Source organism: Suillus subaureus, assembly GCF_016647635.1.
Source record: "Suillus subaureus strain MN1 chromosome Unknown BJ212scaffold_58, whole genome shotgun sequence".
Classification (NCBI taxonomy): Eukaryota; Fungi; Basidiomycota; class Agaricomycetes; order Boletales; family Suillaceae; genus Suillus; species Suillus subaureus.
Window position 1 is genome coordinate 27921 of NW_024538614.1, and position 17251 is coordinate 45171.

Here is a 17251-nt window from a genome sequence, read left to right on the forward strand (position 1 = left end):
CTTTCTTGTATTCCGGTAGTTTGGCAGCAGCAAGTCGCTGTAGGGCACAGAGAAGTAAGAAAATCAGATTACGGTGAACTTCCGCCCGGGTGCGACTTCAACGACTTGTGGCCTGAGGCTGTGTCTTGGCGCAAGGAAAGAAAGATGTTGCCGTAGGAACTGCGTGACTCCGTTCGAGGGGGGAGGTGGAGAACTTATTTCGAACTGAATATGCACTTAATTATGTATTATGAGTTTAATAAAATGGAGACTGACATGATCAAACCGAGGGCCGGCCTGCACCGAGAGAGAGGGTGGTAGGGGCAATGTAGCAGGGACCTGGAGTGCCACCATCGAGTCAACTGCAAAAGAAACAAGAGAAAAATATATATGCATCTAAGGGATCGTGAGGTTGATCCTTCTGACCAGGCTGAAATGCATTTGTGCGAGGGAAGAAGCGAAGACGTTTGCTGAGGCGAAGGCAAAAGGGTTGTTGTGGGTCTATTGTAGGCGGAGGTCTTTGGGTTATAGGTATGGTGGGTATCGGTGGTCTGCGGTGCCCGGCAGGAGGACGACGAGTTGCATGAGACTGCAATGATAGCGATGGATGAATTGTATAATGAGCAAAAGAACGAGAGCGCACATGGAGCAGATCGTCTAGTAGGGTTGACTTTTTGCATGTAGTACTGGCCTGTAAGGGAATGCATACACTAGCCTTAGCAATGACGCCGGGTGGAGTGCCGCAGATACAAATCTTGTGATCATCTTTGATGTTTATCGTGTACACTAGTTGGCATGAGTTGGGTGAGAGGGTAGGTCCAAGAACATTAATATTCCGAGTGTTGAAGGAAGCGAGGAGCTGGCGAGACTCAAAAGCCCAGAACTTGATGTGTTGTCCCGGAAAGCGCTAGCGAGGAGAGCACTATCGAATGAAAGTGCTAGACCAGTGGTAGCATTGGTGTACCCTTCAAAGGGAGGTCCGACAGTCTCCAGCGTTGATGCGTCAAACTCGCAGATTGTGCTGGCGTCGTTGTATCCGTGAAGGCTACGATGGTTTTGTTGTTGTTTGTCCAGAACACTGCTCCTCTCCAGGCTCACATCCAATATGAAAATAGCTGTAACGTTTTAAAGGCTATTCAATACCACGCAGTGACAGCTTTTGCATTCCAGGATGTTGCGGTGCATGTAGGAATTTAGCTGGCTCACCATGTGACCCCATTACCGGCTATTGTACACACGGTTCACATTCACACGAACATCATCCCTACACAACCAATGAAACATCGACATTGTACAAGCATGACTTAATTCGATTTGAAGCACTGCGGTACATAGCAAGTTGCACAAGTCACATTCCATCGTGAATCAGGATGTGTGTATCGCTGTGAAAATCGATGTGAGTTGGTGCGTATCGTTTCAGTACTTACGCCAACCTTTTTGGCACCTTTATGATATGATGACTCGATGATTGATGGCCTCAGCACAAGGACTGTAACTGGGCATTGTGTGGTGTGCTTGCTAGGGGATGGCCTGATTAGGTGGGACCGGTGAGTTATCTGTTTGCCAGAGCTTCGTCTGGACCTCACCTATATTTCAGGCCTCACCTTTCTAGCGTTGTGCGGATAAAATATGGCCTTGCAGAGCGACGTTCAAGTCGGGAGAGTTTTTGCGCTTCCTGGGGCAGTAGGAGTCATTGAGACGGCAGACTTTTTTGACGGTAGCATCACACAAGCTTGTGTTAGGTGCATGGTCTACTTAATTTTACTGATCAGTGATATTATAGAACTCCTGAACTGGGAAAGCATCCATGTGGTGAATGGAAGTGAGTCGCCAAATTGAGAAGAGTCCTTCGATCTTTCGAACATCCTCCATGTGACTGTTTTACAGCTTCACGACCAACATCCACATTGTTTCAATCAGAGGACCCTGAGTCGAGCATCCCTTTCTACCTGACTTTATGCGCAAATGCTTACTTTTGTCAATCATATGATTCTCGTTTCGTCCATATAATAAGCTCTGGATTTTGGTACTCATATCTAGCATGAACATCATCGTCCTGTGTCCCTCGAGCTTGCTTTTCATTCTCACCCATTATCTAACAACATGACCGTAGTCTCAAATGATCCTGGTTGGTGGCCGGTCATCAATGGAGCTCGTATTTTCAGCTATTTCATAGGTTCGTGGAAAATTGGTCAGACGGTGACAGTGTGTTTCTATCTAATGTTGAACGTGGCTTTACAGTTGCCGCCTGTGTTGGTGGAATTTATGATTGGGGTGAGCAGGATAGCATTCAAGAATTACTGATAGTCTTACAGTGTATCTAGCACTCACATTTGGACAAGAGGTAAGATGATGCTATTACCGGAGCGGTCATCCAACTCAGAATGATACCTATAGATTGAACTGGTCTGGGTGAGCAGAGTCATATCATAAGAGCAACATGAAAATACAACGAACTTGCGGCAGAGGCAACGCTGGTCGTTCATGACCATTCTGTATTTGGGCGTGCGTACCTTGTATTATAAGTATGACTGGCAGGTCGTGCTGACTTGCCAATATCCTAGGCGCGCTATCTGGGAATACTATATGCCGTGTATGTTTGGAATGCTAAGCAATTGGCACTACACTAATCAACCGTGTCCCACAATCAGCTTCCAGATTTTGCGTATGTCTCCTCACATGATCTGTGTTTGTTTCTTCTAAGTGACCAACAACATACAGTGGCTGTTCCGACAGTTCCGCTGACTGATTTAGTGAGTATTCTACACCGATGCCTATTACCCGTCATTCCTGTCCGATTAATTGCACTTCCCATTGTAGAGGTGAGTGAGATTCTCAACCAGCTAATACGATATAATGATTGTCACAGCTGTGAGTTTCTCGCCAGTGTGTGATCCTCTGAGGCTAATTCCCACCTGAATTATCAGGCTACGTTATATTCGTTGCATCAGATTGGGTGGGTTCCATCGTGAATGCAATACTGAACGGTGAGCTATGCAGTTGTAATGAGTCAGTGATGTTGACTTAACAAAAACATCGCACTAGTCATTATGCTCACTCGATTATATGCCATGTATCAAAGATCTAACAAAGTGCTGATACTTCTTGTTGTAATCTTGCTGACCGTCACTGTCAGCGATGGAGTGCTCAATGTAATGGCAACGAGGAATACTTCAGCAGGTACGCTTGATTGTGGATGAATGACTTGCATGTACCAGGCATCTATTAACGAATACCAGAGGAGTTCATTCTCTCTGGCACCTATCAATGTGGTGTCACTTTCGACAGAGATAGCAAAATTATGAATTCTATGACTTGGATAACCGGAATTATATGGGAGGTCCTCGCACTGTGTCTCGCAGTCTGGATTGCAGTAAAGCACTTCCGTGAACTGCGACGACAATCGGCAGGAGGAATTATTGGGGACTGTTTTACAGTGTTAATGAGCACTCACCTGGTTTACTTTCTGAGGTGAGCTCATAATATTATTGCGGTTCTCTTTTCCACTGAACTTCTGCACTTGCTAGCTTTGTTGCTGTGTCTTGCTTCCAGATTGCCGGGTTTTTGTCTCCAACATTAACGGTACGTGATTCTGTTGCTGATCTCTGCATGTGCTGACCATGGTTCGTTATTTTTATAGCTCTCGGATTCTACGGCAACTCAGTTTTATTACGGTTGTATCGGCATTTTTGGCATCGTGCAGATGTTTGTGCTGGGACCACGCTTGATCCTTGGTGTCCGAGAATATCACGCTAAGCTCGTTGCGGACTCTGATGCAGCAACCGACATGGCTTCAATTGCTTTCGAGGAGCGCGTGCATGTGACAACTAGCAGTAGTGTGTAATGACATGGGAGAAGCTCGATGTAGCAACTGTGGTAGGGTACTTTGGGGGGGAGTGACATGATTTCTTTGTTCCGAGTTTTATCACCGTACTTATTTATCTAACTTCTTCGCTGTTCCAAAGTATGTTTGACCGAGAATTCGGTCCGTACAATACAGCCAATATCTTGTTTCATTATTCTTGTAGTAGAACATCTTATAACCTTACTTGAAGACGTTGCATCTTTATAAGTGTAAACGAGTTACATACAAGTACAGGGGATTAGGTTCGCAGGTTACCGCTGTTGAATAGTGAGAGCTAAGATAGCGCGAGCCTCAGTCTATGGTAAGAGACTCTATATTCCCAATGTACGAACCTAAGATAGCGCGAGCCTACGGGTAAGCTAATAAGTATGTTATCGATAGGAAGAACAAGAGTGTACACACCTCAGTCTATGGTAAAGAGACTGAGGTGCGACGAGGGCTTCTGGCTGCCTTAAGTAAAGGGAGAGAAAATAAACGTAACTAGGTAAGTGACGTGCAATGACAAGGGGGAATATATACATTGACAGACGTGATATTGGAATGACACCGGGTCGGGTGCTCTGACGGATCACCTCTCAACAACCGCAGCAAAGTTTCAACTTGAAGGTTACACCCACCTGCGGCACATGGACAACCACGGAAGCGAAAACAAGCCACGACAACTACGTTCAATCGCACATCGTTACCATCAAATCTAAGGGCAGGGCGACCTCGGCAGGCACTGCAAGAGAGGCAAATTAATTCCCGCCCAGTGTAATTATTGCAAAACCGATAAAACACCAAAAGCGAGTGCAGAATTTAAATCCAAAAAAGAACATCTGCCCACCATCTGTAAGTATGCGGTAATAAGGCAAATCATGTGAACAAGGGTGACGTGAATGTGCACCACCTGACATGATAAACGGAATGATTTCAGCTCTGGGGTAATTTTTGGGTCAGTGACGGTGTAATACAATGACTATCTACCTCTGGATGACTTTTTATGAAGCTCAATCGTCACGAGAAGAACACATGGCAATTTGAATAGTTCCTGGACGGAGCACAAAAATGACAAGAATATCCATGAGTGGTTATGCATGGTGAAGCTATGGTCGACATTTTGAGTCCGAGGTCATGAATTACAACTATAAAGGACATTTGCTATAGAAAGTTAAAGTGTCAGTCTTGCTTGTGATCCTGAGGGACCAACTCACCACAAATTGGAAGTGCTCATTACACTTCTTCTGGCTCTCCCCTTCATATCTCACCAGTATTGGGCTTTCTGAAAGGAACCAGGAGATTGCAGCCCGAACATAGTGGTTGTCAGTCGGAAAGATCTATTGCATTTTGCATGAATACGCATCAGAAACCAGTCTGTCTTTGACTTAGCACTTCCATCGTGATCGCGAAGGCAGGATCGACGGGTCTCTCACTGCCAGCATCAAGCAAAATATTGAGGAATATCACACTGCGAAATTAGACAAGCAATCGTAAATCTTGATATTTGGAGGATACACACGCTGTTTTCTGCAAGGTTGTTCCGTCGAATACGACCAATACAGCGGTGCTACATGGAGGGTCAGATGCAGGAACTTTAACAAAGACGGAGACTCATTGGACTAGCATGAGCTCGGTAAATATACGAAGATATAACACATTGATAACATACATCACATGGCAACAGTCATGGAATAATGCATCGAAGAGCGAAGATACTGAAATTTGAATACCTGGTGAACTCTAGAGGTATGTAGAATTGTGCAACCGTGTAGGAGTTTGAAATCACTACTGGGTGAAATGAATCAAATGACAGTACTTAGATGTGAACCCCAAGCTACGTGCGACCGTGAGCACCACCACGGCTGTTATTTTGTGTATCATCCTGGCAGGAAAGTATGTCAACACGCTCCAAGTGCCATCGAGGAGGCATGCTCAATCACCCATGTGACCAACACGAATAATAGCAGAGAAACGTTTTGCACCAATGCACATCTGGGAGTGAATCGATGTCAGATGAGTCGTTTTCCTGCAGCACGGTAGCCTGTTGACTAGATGGATGTCAGGTATCGTCTACTTTCTTGCATTCTGGTAGTTTGGCAGCAGCAAGTCGCTGTAGGGCACATATCAGCAAAAGGGCGCTGAGAAGTATGAAAATTACGTTATAGTGAACTCCCGCCTTGTTGTGGCTTCGACGACTGGTGGCCCAGGACTGTGTCTTAGTGCGAGGAAGGAAAAATGCTGGCGTAGGAACTGCAAGACTCCGCTCGAGGGGGGAGGTAGAAACATATTTTGAACTGGATACACACTTAATTATGTATGAGTTTAATAAAATCGAGACTGACATGATCGAATTGAGGTGCAGCCTGCCCCGAGAGAAGACGGTAGGGACAATGTAGTACGAGTCGATTGTAAAAGAATTGAGATACACAACATACATCTAAAGGATTATGATATTGATCCTTCTGACCAGGACGGAATGCGTTTGTGCGAGAGAAGAAGCGAAGAAGTTTGCTGAAGCGAAGGAAAGAAGGCTGCTGCAGGTCTGTTGTAAGCGGAGGTCTTTGTGCCATAGGTATGGCGGATATCGGTGGTCTGCGGTGCCCAGCAGTAGGACGACGAGTTGCATGAGACTACAATGATAGCAATGGGTAAGTGGTGTCATGAGTAAAAGAATGAGATGCGCACACTTCGCAGATCATTGAGGGTTGACTTTTTGCATGCAGTACTGGTCTGTAAGGGGATGCGTACACCAGCCTTAGCAAGGATGTCGGGTGGAATGTCGCAGATGCGGATCTTGTAGTCGTGTCTGGAGGCTGCCGCGTAAGTTAGTTGGCGTGAGTTGAGTGAGAGAATAAGTCTAAGAATTCGATCAATGTCAAAGGAAGTGAGGAGCTGGCGGGACTCGAAAGCCTAGAGTTTGATGGTGTTGTCGCAGGAAGTGCTAGCACCATCAAATGAGAGTACTAAGCCGGTAGCAAGGCCAGCGTAGCCTTCGAATTCAAGAGAGGTACTTCTCCAGCATCGAAGCGTCGAACTAATAGATTGTATTGATGAAGGGAACCACTAAGCTGAAGGCAACTTTGTTGTTGTTTATCTAGAACACTGGATTCCTGCCAGACTCCAGCCTCACATCCAATTTCTGTGATCGGATATCCCAGACCTCAAGGCAATCCCTCTGCCAACGACCTCATTGCAAACTTCTTCGAATCCGTGGAGAATCGAACTGTGCCCACCATAACAACACCCCCAAACGGATCAAGCTACGAGTTTTCCCGTGTCCAAATTCCAGATTTGCGTTGTACAATCCATTGCCCCACTCGCCAGCAACTTGCTGTCCACGGATATATCAATGCAACTGAGTCGCTGTGAGTGTCCTTCAAATATTGTTTTCATAATCCCCGTCTCAACCTCACAGGTTTTCAGTACCCCGCTATTCAAATCTCCACCACTAGTGACAACCCACTGACCATCCCTTGATACTGCCACCGCATCTACCCGCTTCTCGCAAACACCCTGAGATTCTTCAATCTCCTTACCCGCCTGATCATTTACTGGCAATTTGGAAAATGGGATGTGGATTCAATCCATTTTTTGTGACTCTTCAAAGTTATTTATGGTGTCAGAATCGATTTTGTAGCGGGTGCCATAGTTGATGTGGAAGCCATGGTTGTATTGCTGTGAGCGGAACCGCGAAGTAGTCGAGTACGGGCAAGGTAATCCTTGGATGCATCAAAAGGATCACATTTACTTTCTCTCCGCTTCTCGGCTCACAGTCATGGCTAAAGTCATCGCCAAATATATTTTCCATTTCCCACATAATGATGGACGACAAAACATTCAAACTTTATTGTCGTTCGTTCACCAGTTTCGCTTTGGACGCCTGAACGTTTGCGAAAACCACATCTCTTCATCCCATCGTATCAAACTGTTCTGAGTACGCACGCTACATTACAGAGACACTGGATATTTTGGCGAGTCTTTGTTCGTCTTTGACCACGCCTCAACATTCACAACGTCACTTCCGATCTTCACGCTGTCTCAGATCAAGCGCTCATCCCATAGAACTCAATATCAGCATTGACATGATAATGGACAACTGCGAGTAAAAATGCAATATTTTGCAACCTGTTCCTAACCCGATACCCATCGACACCAACCAGAACTAATCACAGAAGGTTTCCGGTGTACAGTCGAGGATGAGATGGTAGGTTATATAGCCAAAGAAGCTCATCTAAGATGAGGATGGTCCAAGACATCAGTGTGGACGACAACAGTAGCATCAGCCAGTCCGGGCATCGAGGTCAGCAATGGGCCTTGGAAGTCGTCATTGGTATTTGGAGATGAGTGTAGATGGCGTGCGCATCACTGGTACTGATGAGTTGGGTTGCTACTATCGATGTCCCACTCAAATTCACCAGTGCGGAACGACGGCCTGAGGCGTGCATACTACCTCCTGGATACATTGTGTGTAAGCGTGATTTGGAATGTGTTCGAATGATCTGACGTGTCGTCGACTATATCAATGAAACAGATACACTTACCTTTAATCGTATTTCTGTTACAGGCTTGAATTATTGCAAGCAATATGGAGATGGAGTTTGATCCGAAATTAGCACTGGTATAGTGACGAATAAGAAGACGCCACTCTGCCGCATCCTGCTCTGCACTCGGCACGAGTTATGCGCAGGGAAACAATCGCGTCACTTTCACGGTGACACAAATCAAATTATACCATATTACCAATAAATCATCCTGCTACAACATCCATCTCTGTTATCTACCTCGTCACCGATCTTCACCTCCAAGCTTCTGCATTCATTATTCGCTCCTCGAGCAAATTCTTGAGAACGACTCACTGTTCAAGTTACCTAACATGACTCAGGTGGGTCTCACGATGTATGACTTTATGATCAACGTGTCACTATAGAATAAGGACGAGGCCGCACAGAGAATATCGGGTCCGAGGTCTATGGAAAGTGCGGCCGATTCGGAGTTGAAGTACCTTCCACAAGTACGTGACCAGTATTTGATATCCGATTTGTCTGGATCTGATATTATAGCTACTTTCATATTGATAGACTAGATTTCTTTTTTTTCGTCTTACCGCTTCTATTTACTCGTGGAGCTGGACAAACAAAAGGGTCACGCCTATTACGATACCTTGGTTGGATCAAAAAAATGTGCGACAGTCGGGAGCTAAGTTCAGGGAAGGAGACGTCGTCGTGATAGAAAACACCTAATCCTTTGCATACGCCTCGTTCGTTCTCTTAGTTTCTTCACCGCATACACTCCCAGCAGATCCTACATTGATTATTAAATATGTTGCTCAAGTGTCTGACCAGGCATGCTGGATCGCAGATAGCAACGCATGGGAGGTACGTCACATCTTCCCTCACACGTAACCGAAACTGTGACTTAATAATTCAATCTCACAGGTTGTACCCATCAATATGCAACGGGTTTGCATTTCTTCTTCGCATGCTAGTACCCCTGTGAACTAAATACACGTATCCATGCAGGCGCCCCGCTGTTCTTCAGTGGGATCATATTGTCAGTGGCTTTTACGGCTGGAAATGGTTTCTGAATGGCAGCTCTTTAGCAGTGCCCACACGATTAGGTCCACCCGAACACCAGCAGGTGTAACTTCTTGTCATTGAAGGTTCGGTGTGGTGATCAAATACGTCATGAACGGCACCGGAAGTACTTTGATCTTTTACGGAGTTCTGAGTTCAACGTTCCGCAACACTGATACTAGTCTCAATACTAGACGTTTTAGGAAGCATAGCTCTGGACTTCGTCACCATCACTTCCTAAAATGTCTGGATTTGCGCTCCACTTGAGTCACTATTTTTGCATATTCACGACCCCTAATAACTAATTTCATTCAATTGAAGGTCCCCTGATCAACTTTGCATTCCATGTGACAAACTCGCTTCGGTTAATCACGAACCGATTCCTGTCATAAAAGCAGTGGATGGTAGTATATCTAGTACAAACGCCCTAGCCATACATCTACCAAGTTCGCCCAGCACTCACACCCATTCTCAAACAGCATGACCATAGTCTCAAATGATCCAGATTGGTGGCCGTCCATCGAATCAGATCGTACTTTCAAGTATATCATAGGTTCGTGGAGAGCTGGATGACGACCATGATATCTCGATCTAACAGTAGCTGTGGTTTTGCAGTTGTTTCCTCTGTTGGGGTGATATATGATTGGGGTGAGCAAGATAATATTCCAGAACCGCTTGTGTCCTTATAGTCTCCATAGCACTGACTTTTGGACAAGAGGTAGGTTGACATTATTAAAGGAGCAGCCACCTCGCTCAGAATGATTCCTACAGATCGAACTGGTGTGGGTAAGCACAGTCTCAAGCCATAATCAAAATGTACTACGATACAATTGCAATTCATTTGAAACAGAGGCAACGCTGCTCTCTTATAACCCTCCTGTATCTGGGTGTATGTAATTTTGTGTGCTTAGTGGGTCGTGCTGACTTGACAATATCCTAGGTGCGCTACATTGGAATATTATATGCTGTGTATGTTTAGCGTGCTAAAAATTGGTGTTGTACTAATCAGCCATCTCTCGCAATCAGCGTCGAGATTCTGGGTATGTCTGCTCATCTACGCCGTGTTCCTGTCTTCTGACCGGCAGCGTACAGCCAATTTTCCAACAATATCGGGGTCAGATATAGTGAGTTCTCTGCACTAATGCCTACCATTCCCATTCAACCAACTGCGCTCCCATGTAGGGGTGAGATTCTTGACCAACTTCTCGGTTCAACATAATGACTGTCGCAGCTGTGAGTTTGTTCGAACTCGTGATTCTTTGTGGTTAATCATGAACTGCATTGGTCAGGTCTAATTGCGTCCGTTGCAACAATTTGGATGGATTTTGTTGTAAATGTTATACTGAGTAGTGAGTTATGCAGCTGCAATATCTCGGTGATATCTACCTGACTGAAACATTACACAAGTCATCATGATCGCTCGGTTACATGCCATGTATCAGCGATCCAGAAAGGTGCTGATAATTCTCATTACCATCTTCCTGGCTGTCTACATTGCCGTTGGACTGCTCACCGTGATAATAGGAAGGCATAGTTCAGGGGGTAAGCTTAATTGTGGACGAATGATACCAGGCTCATCGATGAATACCAGAGGCGCTCATACTTTCTGGCATCTATCAGTGCACTTTTGATATCGGAGGTGACCTACTTATGTTCACCATCGCTTGGATATCCGGCAGTACTATATGGGAGGTCATCGCACTATGTTTTGCAGTCTGGATTGCTGTAAAGCACTTCCGTGAATTGCGACGATATTCAGCAGGAGGCATTGTCGGGGACTGTTTTGTGGTGTTAATGAAAACTCACGTGGTTTATTTTTTGAGGTGAGCTCATAATGCCAATGTGGTTCTCTTTTTCACCTGAAGGTTCGCGTATACTAGCTCTGTTGTTGTGTCTTGCTTCCAGCTCGGTTATTCATCCCACAGGATCGTAGCAGTATGTCCCTTTGCTACCAACCTCTGCATGGACGCACGGTTCATCTTTTCGACTCGATAGGGCCCATATTCCCTTGAATATCAGCTTTATTATGCTGTTTCTCAACTTTTCTTGCTCGTGCGATGCTTTGTCCTAGGACCACGCCTGATCCTTGGCGTTCGAGAATATCACGCGACGCTCGTGGCCGACTCTAATACTGCAACCGGCATGGCTTCAATTGTTTTCCAGGAGCGCGTGCATGTGTCAACAAGCAGTAGCGTGTAGCATGAGACGTGCTCATTATGATTAACGGTTGTTGACTGCCCTGCAGAGAGTGGGAGATTTTACAAGCTTCGTTGTGGTACTTATTTTAATATTTAACTTGTTTGGTATGTCTGAAGTATGTTTGAGAACGATAGGTCTCGACAAACGGATACGCATCTTATTACTTGCACTAGCTGCCCGTGTGAGTAGGTTCGTAGGCTATGACTCAATTATTATCAATATCACACCCTGCAAAAGTAACCACAATCACGTCACCAAAGGAATGGGAAACTGTAGAACAAGTGAGTGTTGAATTTTAAAAATGAAAGGAGCTCACCATGCTTCCCAGGAGAATTTTCATTCGCATGTACAGTGTTTCGTAAAGTTGTCCCATTTAACGAGTTTTGGTCCAATGCCTTGTACCACCTCGAGGTCGATTTCCATGACTTGATCTGTCGAGGATGAGTTTTGTGGTGTCAGTTCCAGCTCATCATGGTTAAATAAGCACTGGTCAAGCGTGAACGCTAGAGCTTACAGGAAGTGCTGAACGAGTGTCACTCCAACAAAGCATCCCCAGATATGGGTTTTCTTACTGAGATTAGTCGGCACCATTACGTGGCTAATGTGGTGGAAGCCGCCGCTGTCGCCAAGGGTAGAGAGGGCTGTGTCGATCTGCCCGCGTGCACCGCTCTGCTGCGGGGGCGGCAGCTCGTGAGTCGCACTGTAATTCTACTCTTATACAATGTCTGGGTCTGATTCAGAATGGGCAGGTGCCAATGCAAGCCAGGAGAGTGCAAGTGCTGAGTACTGAGCGGGTGGAGCTCTTGCATGCTGCCTTGGTGTTTGATTGGAACGGTCGTACTATTACAGATGGCATTAAAGTTTGAATTTGGACGTTGTTAATAAGGATGTGTGAAGTTGTAGTAATGCTCGTGTAGCTGAGTGGCTTGGTTGTTTCAGGGGAGGCCTGCCGTGGGTGCCTCGAGTATTTGCTCTCCTCCCCTCCTCACCCATAACTCCCAGCAGATGGCCTATGGATCGCATGTGCACGACAGCTCTTGACTAGAATCTAGTACAACATCAACATTGAATCACATATAGCACCAACAATCATACCATAACACAAACAACTCATCTCGCCAGTACATCTGCCGGACATCCATCTCCGGAATCTACTTCACCATCGATCTTCACCAACTCATCTCCACACATACACCATTCTTGCCATCCTCAGTGCAGAGCACTGAGATTCACGAGCAAGATGCGTAGTAGGCTTTAATTGCACAGTGCACAGCGCAGAACTATCTGAGCTCCGATTTGTTGCCTCGGGGCTCGCAGTATGGGCCACAATTTGTATATGATATTCAGCCCACTGGTAGATGCCCACTGCGTCACCTACTAGGCTACGCGCCACGCTATGGTCGAACTTGCTGATAAGTTGGCTTCGAGTCCTTCCCGGGCCTGGATGTGACATTGCGTACCTGGCCCCGTCAGTAAACCTAGGACCTCTGTCAGGTTTCAACTTTATTATAAAGTTGGAACCTATCATTACATGTATGTATCCGCACCAAGTCGTGGTTGTATTTACATAAACAATTCATTTACGTGGCTTAAAACGCGCCATGCATGCTCTCGGCGGTCTCTCAATTTTTCGTTACATCCAATGTATAACTTCCCACTCATATCCAATACTCAAGACTCGTTTGTCAAGAGAGTGGACTACGAGATGCAACCCAAAGCAGGATTTCTGTCTCTTGCTGACGAACTGCGGTTTTACATCCTCAGCTTTCTTCCTTGCCGAGATATTCTTCGTTGCACATCCGTGAGTCACAATCCGTCATTGTTGTCTTAGGCAGAGTCTTATACTGACATCCTCTTGCACTGGAAGGTATGTAAGGCCCTTCACCAGACGTACATGTCCTCCTCCGAGCTTCAGTACATCGTTGAACTCAGTGGCCAACACTTGCTTCCTGTGCCCAACACGGGCAATCTCACTCCTGTTTCCCAGCGCCTACAACTCTTGAGGGACAGAGCGCATGCGTGGCTCAAGTTTGATATCCACTCTTTCAAGACGATTACCATGCCAGATATACCGTATGATCAGGGAACATTTTTCACTGATGGGCATTTCTACTTCTGGGACGATATTCGAAATTCGGCCACGATCATTCCAATGCTCTCAAAGCCCTCGCAACAAACCATTGAGCGCAACTGGTCTCCGGGAACGTTGTGTACAGTTCCCCACTCGGGCAAGCTCGAAGTGTTCATGGACCCGGTACAAAACCTGATTGCCGTGGTGTATATGGGTCATGACGAGCCTGAGACGCTCTATATTGACCTCAGAGCGCTGGATAGTGATCGTGATCACCCCCTAGCTGCTGGACGGACGCTTTTTCTGTCTGAGGTACCCAAATACAACGACAACGACGACATTAGAACAATAACAACGACACTCAAAGGTTGTGGGAGGTACATCGCGTTTCAGCATTTTTGTATGCTTTCAGTCGAAGATGAGGATAAAGGAAATTTCTGCGAGTATGTGTCGCAGCTACAGATTTGGGACTGGCAACACTCAACGACATCTAAAGTGAGTTGATCAGAAATCGTTGAAATGTTGAAAGACTTGATGGATAATTCTCCGTTTAGAGTGTCCTCAGTGACATAATATGTTACTCACTTATGAACCCAACCGATTTTTGTTTTCTCGAAGACAATAGGTTGCTGGTTGTCATCGGGAATTTGAGGCTCTATTCAATCGAAGATATGTCACGGGCGCCGCAATTACTGGCGTGCTTCCTGATGCCCCTCACACTGTCGAATGTGCAGTGCCTCTTTTCGATGGATGATCTTGAATGTAGCGCACAGCTGCAGATGCAAGCACGACAAACGGCGTACACCTCAGACCCTACAAATCAAATACTATGCCTTATCGCGTCTGGTCTAGTCTTCGTCATTTCCACGAGAGTCTTCTTCGACCTTGATGGATAGAAGTTGCAATACCAGTACCATGGAATCATTGGGGTCCTTCAAACACACGTGTTCTGGAGCACCCAGATCCACGTCGACGCAAAATTCACGTTCGCGGGAATCGACTTTTGCAGTCGTTTAAAGTCCATGCAGGTCCCAATACTCCCATCCAGTATAAATTACGTATGATGGACTTCAGCCCGCTAGCTGTGACGAACAGGAGGGGTCTAGGACGTGTGGTGAAAGAGCCGTCGACGATAGACGCTAAATTCACTGGCAGGTCTGGGGACAGCTTGACAACGTCATTGCCTTACGTTGAGGTCGTATCGGATAGACTATTCGATGCGTTGCAGAACATATGGGTTAATAGGGATGGAATCTATTTGCTCAACACAGTTGTGGAATACACTGTTGTAGGTTCCGAACGGCATCCTACAGGGATACCGAGGAGGCTTGAGGTCATTGACATATAGCGTAGAGTATGTTATTAGCTAGTTAATTTAGCTAGTTAGTTCTGATGACAAGTCGATGACCTTGTCAATACTTAGACTAGTATCAAGAATCAGGGCCTCCTTAACGGACTTTGATGGAGTCGTACCATGGAAGTGAGCTGAGTGATTGAAAATTCAACGTCGCAGATGCGTACTCTCGGCATAGCAACGAAGTTAGGGTTAGTGACAGTTCGAATTGATTTACAAGACACGAGTGATGAGGAACGAGACCAGACGAATCGTGTTACAAAATCGCGAGACGTTTGGGCTTCGGAGATCACGAGTACAGTCCTTCGGAACATGTTTTGGAGATGCCAGGAGACCACGGGTCTAAACGGACAATGGGAGATAGAGGCAGGTAGACAAAAACGCCGACAAACGGAGATGCGACGAAGAAAAAGAAAAGAAACACAGCTCACGAATCTTGGAAGCACAAGTCTTTTGAGGGGGCGCACGGACCAAACTTCTCCAGGAGAGGAGTGCGCGATGAATTAGCGATGAAGGATCGCAGGGGATACATCGATGGGCCTGTACTCGTTCTGAGTGGTCACAAATCAGTCTAGAGCCTTTACGGATTCAAGGAAGTGATTATGCACAACTTCCAGCAAACCTACTCTCAGTTGGATGGTAACTTCAGCTAAATATAGACGGAGATCTGATCATTGTTCCGAGTCGAGAAAGGACTCGGAGTCAAGACACTCGAGTTGTGCCAAATGAGCCATTTGAACAGTACTGTTCAGATGAACAATATTTCCACCAGCTTTCCTACGAAAAGCAGTCAACGACTTGATTCATTGACTGGAAGAACACTGACCCCAATGACCGAGGCGGACAGCAAGAAGGCACGCACGAGGCGACTAATGCTGAAGACGAGGACGCGAACATTAATATTGCGCGTTGCCAAATGTGTGCTTGCTAGAGGATGGCAGGACGGATGCGTACGGATGAGTAATCTGTATGCCAACAATGCTTCGTCTGGTCTATGTTTCAACCCTTGGCACTTTTCTGCCGTCATGTGGACAGAATGCCATTGGCCTTGTTAAGTGACATCGCCCCCATCACGCTGATTTTGGTAATAAAAACACTGCGTGGTGGTCTATCTAGTACGAACACGATGATCTTCATACGTCCATCAAGCTTGCCGCTCCCTCACATCAATCTTCAGATAATATGACACTACATCATGCTCACTCGGTTACACGCCATGTATCAGCAATCCAGGAGGATTCTGATTTTCTCATTGTCATTTTCCTGTCTGTCACGATCGCCTGTGGAGTGCTTAACGTAGTTTCAATGTGGGATGCTTCAGCGGGTAAGCACAATTACGACAAACTTAGGTGCATCATGCTCATCAAGGATTATTAGAGGAGGTCATTGTCTCCGGCAACTATCTGTGCACTGGTGGCTACGAGGGAACTGCGATACTTATGTATATGACTTGGATACTCGACACAGTATGGGAGGTCCTCGCATTATGTCTCGCAGTCTGGATTGCTGTAAGGCACTTTCGTGAACTGTGACAACAGTCGACAGGAAGGATCATCAGGGACTGTTTCACGGTGTTGATGAAAATTCACGTGCTTTACTCTTCCAGGTGAGCTCACGATGTCAATGCGGATCGCTTTTTTCTGATGGACTTTTGCACATGCTAGCTTTGTTGTTATGTCTTGCTTGCAGATTGGCGGTCTTTTGTCTCCAACGATAGCATTGGTATTCCAATCTGTCACTGACCTCTGCATTCAACCACGGTTCATCATTTCTACAGAACCAATTGTCCCTTGGAACTCAAATTTATTATGGTTGTCTTAGAATTTTGCAGGTCGTGCAAATGTTTGTGATGGGACCCCGCCTGATCCTCGGCCTTTGAGAATATCACGCTACGCTCGTGGATGACTCCGATGCAGCAACCTGCATGACTTCAATTGCTTTCCAGGAGCACGTGCATGTGTTCACTAGCAGCAGCGTGTAAATGGGATGTCGGTAAGATGAACACTAACACCAGTCGGGTACTCTGTGGGAGCAGTAGTTTTGTGTTTCGTTGCGATACTTAATCAAGTTATTTGGTGTTCCGAAGGAGATCTAAAAGATATATGTGGGCATCTATGTCGATACACTCCAGTAATTTCTTTAGGCACCAGTCGTACAGGGGACAGCATAAAACCAGCCCGATTGCCATACTTAGAGTTTGTCACCTGTGTCGCGGCTAGTACCATGTTGCA

At 45.9% G+C, this 17251-nt stretch overlaps 2 protein-coding genes across 2 annotated transcripts; one reads left to right on the forward strand and one right to left on the reverse strand.

Annotated features, from left to right (window-relative positions):
• Positions 1 to 4079: 4079 nt before the first annotated feature.
• On the reverse strand, positions 4080 to 4977 carry BJ212DRAFT_896486 (uncharacterized protein). Its single transcript, XM_041344294.1, has 4 exons — positions 4811 to 4977; positions 4671 to 4762; positions 4428 to 4565; positions 4080 to 4101 (listed from the first exon to the last, which is right to left on the reverse strand). The coding sequence occupies exons 1-3, from the start codon at positions 4920 to 4922 to the stop codon at positions 4539 to 4541; spliced, it is 231 nt and encodes a 76-aa protein (XP_041186907.1). The 5' UTR covers positions 4923 to 4977; the 3' UTR covers positions 4080 to 4101; positions 4428 to 4538.
• Positions 4978 to 13489: 8512 nt separating this feature from the next.
• Positions 13490 to 14704, forward strand: BJ212DRAFT_1580997 (uncharacterized protein; the record flags this gene model as incomplete). Its single annotated transcript, XM_041342290.1, has 2 exons — positions 13490 to 14161; positions 14221 to 14704. The coding sequence occupies 2 exons, from the start codon at positions 13490 to 13492 to the stop codon at positions 14560 to 14562; spliced, it is 1014 nt and encodes a 337-aa protein (XP_041186908.1). The 3' UTR covers positions 14563 to 14704.
• Between the last annotated feature and the right edge of the window lie 2547 nt (positions 14705 to 17251).

Bases quoted from the DNA above. Each gene is read 5' to 3' on its own strand.
- BJ212DRAFT_896486 (XM_041344294.1), bottom strand. From the start codon at position 4,922: ATGCATAACCACTCATGGATATTCTTGTCATTTTTGTGCTCCGTCCAG. The intron at 4,763-4,810 runs GTAGATAGTCAT...AAATTACCCCAG, and splicing joins TCATAAAAAGTCATCCAGAG to AGCTGAAATCATTCCGTTTA. The intron at 4,566-4,670 runs GTGGGCAGATGT...CCTCTCTTGCAG, and splicing joins TTACCGCATACTTACAGATG to TGCCTGCCGAGGTCGCCCTG.